We start from the raw sequence: 4,002 nt of genomic DNA on the forward strand, positions 1-4,002 counted from the left end.
CACTGGCTCTAGTTTCTCCTACACACTTTACAGCCTGTTCTCCTTCACAGGTTGTCTAAATACTGACGCGAGTGGTGTTCAGTTAGTTGCATTCTGCATTCAGATGCCACTAAATCAAAGACACTGGTCCTTTAAAACTATGACGCTACATTGGCAGAATGTATTTATTTTTTTAATATTTGGACTTTTGCTGTTGCGATATACTATTATTAGTAATAATCTGGATATTTAAAATGTAATATTACATTATTAACACATGATGATATTGTGTAAATAATACAGAGCCTCTTAAATGTGTGAATTTATGGTTCCCAATGTAGGTGGCGGTAATTCACCTTAATGCTGGTTACAAGTGTTACAGTCGAGTGGGATTCATTTACCAGAATAAAACCAAAACCCACAATAAATGTTCAAGATTCATTTCAATAATTGTGTCACGATATTAGGGTATCAGGACATCCATACAGAACCAGACTATTTCCCTGGTTTTCTCCTGGTTCTAGCTTCATATTTACTTTTCACCTTACTCTGTACAAGTAAACAATAATAAAAACAATTAATATTCCTTTAATTCAGCACTAACTGTGGCTGCACAAACGTAACAAAACTTAGAGTTAAATCTTTGCAATAATACCAACATATGTCCTCCTGTATATTCCTGTGACCACTGACCGTAAACACTTTGTCATTCGGCCTCTGAGGTGCGTCTGTGTTCTCCTCTGCAGCTGACTCGGTCAACATAAAGATCCTGAATGCCGGCGCGTGGTCGAGGAGCAGCGAGAAGGTTTTCGTCTCTCTGCCCACAGAGCTGGAAGATTTGATACCAGAGGTAGAAGACTTTTACAAGAAGAACCACAGCGGCAGGAAGCTTCACTGGCATCACCTCATGTCCAACGGCATTGTGAGAGTAACAGAGAGACAAACAATACGACACATAACTGGAGCTCATTCATTCAGTTATCTGCTCAAACAACCACATGGATGAGTGTGTTTGTTAGGGCGGATAAATAGCTCATTAATTAATGCAACCTGTGTTCATGCAGCCTGTTTTAGGCCTCGTCTTGGGTTGCTGTTAATAAAACAATATCACATGTTTTACTGTGGCCATGGGTTCAATCCATAGGAAAATAAATTAAATGACGAATAAAAATGACATAATAAATGAAATAATAAAATAATTATTTTACATCTTTCCTCGACTCTTAATCAGGGTCTTTTTTTTTGACAAATTCAGTGTTTCCTTCTCATTGTTCTATTAACTCTTTTCTAATGCAGGTCGAGGCTGTTTCTCAGAGAGCGAATATAGCTGTGTTCAGGTCTTTAAATCTTAAAAAATAATCTAAATTTATAAAATAACAAATAACATAAAATTAATAATTGATCAAAATAAAACTAAAATAACAATTTCATTCAGTTTTCTTCACAGAAATGAACAAAAAGCTGATATATAGGCTTACTGTTTAAGTTTTCTTACACCCCTTAACAAACAAGAAGGCTTTGGCGACCCCCTAGTGGAGGTCCCGACTCCCAGGTTGGAAACCAGTGCTTTAAGGGGTTTCTTCTTCATCTTCTTCCACACCAAATTATGGGTGAAATTTGCAAGCAGAAAGTTATAAAAGTACTCATTCTTCATTTAGTGCCAATCATTTGGATTGAAGGTTACAACCTGTTCTGTTTGTGACCACAACAGTTGAGTTTCTGTCTGAGTTAAGACTCTCTGGAAAAGGGGACTAAATAAAATGTTGTCTCTCCAGATCACCTTTAAGAACGAGGTGGGCCAGTATGACCTGGAAGTGACGACCTTCCAGCTGGCTGTGCTGTTTGCCTGGAACCAGAGACCCAGAGAGAGGATCAGCTTCGAAAACCTAAAGCTAGCCACGGAGCTGCCGGACGCCGAGCTGCGACGCACTCTCTGGGTAAATGGAGCAGACGGGGCCAGATAAAAAGACACCAGTGCTGTTTATTAATGAGTTTATTTATTGATTGTATTGATGAATCCTCATTATTTTCTCACTCTCAGTCTCTGGTGGCGTTTCCCAAACTCAAGCGGCAGGTGTTGTCGTACGACCCGGTTGTGTCTTCACCCAAAGACTTTGCAGAAGGAACACTATTCTACGTCAACCAAGAGTTTTCTCTCATGTAAGGAAAAGCTCTTATGTCACGTTTTTAGCATTTTGTAGTTAAGTGTGAATCTTAACGTCACCCGTTGGTTTGTGGAAAACCGTCTTCAAGCCTCGAGTTTGGCGTTATGGTCGAAAAATACTTTAAATATGTTCTTATTTGTGTGAAATCCTCAATATCTCCAGTAACAATTAATGTAAAACTATCAACAATGTAATATATTTATTAAGTGATAATGAGAAACCCTGAATTAATATAAAAATAGGAATTAAATAATATAAAATTGGCTGAAATTGGGGAAAAATAACACTAAACTGGAGCAGGAAATAAAAACAGCTGTTCACTGACTTCAGGGTTATTCTGTGTTTAAATTCAACTTTACAGAAAAAACTCCAAAGTACAGAAAAGGGGGAAGATTAACCTGATTGGTCGGCTGCAGCTCACCACAGAGCGAATGAGAGAGGAGGAGAACGAGGGCATCGTCCAGCTCAGGATACTAAGAACACAGGTAAGAAAAGCAGAGCTCGCAGCACGCCGTTACGTAAACGCCGCCTACTGTGAATAAACGGTTTCACCTTTCCTTTTCCCATCATGCAGTTCAAACAGACACCTGTGGCTGTTTGTATGAACTCACAAGGCTACAATTTAATCCACTTGTGTTTGTTTTTTTTGCTCATGTTTCTGTCTCGTCTCACGTCCCCAGGAGGCCATAATCCAGATCATGAAGATGAGGAAGCGCATCAACAACGCCCAGCTGCAGACGGAGCTGGTGGAGATCCTAAAGAACATGTTTTTACCACAGAAGAAGATGATCAAGGAGCAGATCGAGTGGCTGATAGACCACAAGTACATAAAGCGGGATGAGACCGATATAAACACCTTCATCTACATGGCATAGCACAGCACATCAGGATGACTCGTGTTGACTTTCAGTGGATCAGGCCTGATGGACTCGATGACACTTCCAGGCTCCCCCCCTCCCTCTATTTAAAACAAAACAAAAAAAAATCTTGTGCAGGGAGGCATGAATTTAAAGACTGAGACCTACCTATTTAAACAAAAGAAAAACATACTTCCTGCCTTAAACTTGTACAAAGAAAAAAAAAAATGCAAAAGTTGCAGTGGGAGTCTTCACCAAGTGGTTCTGAACTGTTTTTAGTTGAAGGGAGTTTCCTCGCTGTCCGGATGAGACCATTAACTGTTAATGGTCCGTTTTTTTTCCGATGCCACGGTGCGTCCTCTGAGCAGCCGCTACAACGCTCCTGCTCAATGCTCGTGCAAGTCTAAAGGCATGCTGACAGGAAAAAGCCCAGGAACTTTGGACTGCAGATATCTTGAGATCCAGCTTTAATCCACGTTAATAAAAAAAAAAAGGCCCCCAGACCACCTGAACCTTGAACAAAACGCTGCCCTCTTCACTCCAAGGCGACGCTGCTTTAACCCGGATAGTTGGTCTGTCGCTGGGGAGGAGGAGGAGGGAGGGTGGGATGCTGCCTCTGCAGTCAAACTGATCAAACACTTAATCCGGACATTCAGTGTGTATAAAGAGCCAGATAAGCACTTAACAGTTTGCAGGACTGAACCAGACAGCGACGTAGACACAAACCCCCCCAAAACCCTGTCAAGCCTCTGCCTCTGGGTTTAAAACAAAAAACAAAAAAAAGATTACCGTCTACCGATCGTACCCCGGGTCAGTGGCCGGCGCTGGGAGTCGAGCCCGGGAGCTCGGCTCAATGTTTGCAACAACTCTCTTTTCAGCAGGAAGCCTGGGAGAAGAGGCTGAGGTCAGTATTACACAGACTACAATTCAAAGCTATAGGAGAGTGTACCATGAGATGTGAATAATGAAATCATTAAATAAACAGCACCTTATTGTAATAA

At 41.1% G+C, this 4,002-nt stretch overlaps 1 protein-coding gene across 4 annotated transcripts in view; it reads left to right on the forward strand.

Annotated features, from left to right (window-relative positions):
- Nucleotides 1–4,002, forward strand: part of cul5b (cullin 5b) — a 17,624-nt gene extending 13,622 nt beyond the window's left edge. For 2 of the 4 annotated variants that reach the window (XM_035666981.1, XM_035666983.1), the window contains exons 15-19: nucleotides 702–901; nucleotides 1,755–1,916; nucleotides 2,021–2,139; nucleotides 2,506–2,629; nucleotides 2,825–4,002. In XM_035666981.1, coding sequence (XP_035522874.1) covers nucleotides 702–901; nucleotides 1,755–1,916; nucleotides 2,021–2,139; nucleotides 2,506–2,629; nucleotides 2,825–3,019 — 800 coding nt within the window. In that variant the 3' untranslated portion in view covers nucleotides 3,020–4,002. The remainder of the gene's footprint in view (nucleotides 1–701; nucleotides 902–1,754; nucleotides 1,917–2,020; nucleotides 2,140–2,505; nucleotides 2,630–2,824) is intronic. The other 2 variants (XM_035666982.1, XM_035666985.1) reach the window with 1 other exon arrangement.

This window comes from Morone saxatilis, unplaced genomic scaffold (assembly GCF_004916995.1).
Source record: "Morone saxatilis isolate NCDOM2014 unplaced genomic scaffold, NCSU_SB_2.0 Contig20, whole genome shotgun sequence".
Classification (NCBI taxonomy): Eukaryota; Metazoa; Chordata; class Actinopteri; family Moronidae; genus Morone; species Morone saxatilis.